Below are 1134 nucleotides of genomic sequence, written 5' to 3'. Positions count from 1 at the left end.
GTTGCAGCTATCATTGTTGTTTGGCGGGCCCGGGCTGGGGATTCGAACCCACCACCTTAGGTGTATGTGGCTGGCGCCTTAGCTGCTTGAGCCACAGGTGCCGAGCCGATGCTGTGTTTTCAAAACAACTTTGAGCATCCAGGGTTAGCATAGAGTATATGTGCCAAGAAGCCTTGTGGATCAGTCTAATGGCAGAAGAGTCTAAGAAACTTTGTTTGTTTTTGCCATTATATAGGAATTTTATGCTGTCAAACACAGGTATTCCTGTTTTAATAAAACTCATTATGCCAAGGCTCATATATAGCATTTATATTAATCATAAATTGGTACTGCATTAAGATTCACCATGGTAATTGTAGGCAATCTGTAATTGGTTTATAAAATTTGATTTACATAGGATTTCATATAATACAAGATAGGGGTATCTCGGTATAATTCCAGTGACTGAACCTTGGAGTGTACCTGGGACATTTCATTTTGTAGTATCTTCAGAATCTGTCCTTTATTGCATTTCTCATGTCCATATTTTTTCCCTTCAAATTTGCAGGCATCATGACCGGAAGATGTGCATAATAGGACTGAGTATTCTTTTGGAATTACAGAACCGACCTCCCGCAGTAGATGCTGTGGTGGGACAGATTGTTCCCTCAATTCTTTTCCTTTTTCTTGGCCTGAAGCAGGTCTGTGCTACTAGGCAACTGCTAAACCGGGAAGATCGCTCGAAAGCAGAGAAAGCTGATGTGGAAGAAAACGGTAAAGTCTTCTAATTGCTATGAATGCTAGAATTGATCGGAGCATGCATTTTCTTTGAATATTAGTCTATTTGGGACTTGATTGACTTCCTGTTAATTATATCATATGGCATCAACTAAGATTTGTACACCTTTTGACATACATTTAAAACTTAATTTTTGTGTGTGTGTAGAGCCTAATGGATGTTACACATTAGGAGATACATTTGTAACAGAATCAAATGATCTTGACCACAAGTTAGCAACCTGTTGTTTCATTTTTTTTTGTTTGTTTTCACAGCCTAGATGAGGGCAGTAGCCATCGGTTAAATGAACCATTAGATTAAGAGAAGTGTTAGTACAACAGATTAGTAGAGAATGTCTCTCTCTCTTTTTTTTTTTT

At 38.4% G+C, this 1134-nt stretch overlaps 1 protein-coding gene across 1 annotated transcript in view; it reads left to right on the top strand.

Moving 5' to 3' along the window:
- The window catches only part of IPO8 (importin 8), a 96055-nt gene that overhangs the window by 84456 nt on the left and 10465 nt on the right, over positions 1-1134 (top strand). Inside the window, exon 22 of the mRNA XM_003792483.3 lies at positions 548-753. Coding sequence (XP_003792531.1) covers positions 548-753 — 206 coding nt within the window. The remainder of the gene's footprint in view (positions 1-547; positions 754-1134) is intronic.

Source organism: Otolemur garnettii, unplaced genomic scaffold (genome assembly GCF_000181295.1).
Source record: "Otolemur garnettii isolate 467f Iridium unplaced genomic scaffold, OtoGar3 scaffold00057, whole genome shotgun sequence".
Taxonomy (NCBI): domain Eukaryota; kingdom Metazoa; phylum Chordata; class Mammalia; order Primates; family Galagidae; genus Otolemur; species Otolemur garnettii.
This window is presented reverse-complemented; position numbering and strand designations above follow the sequence as displayed.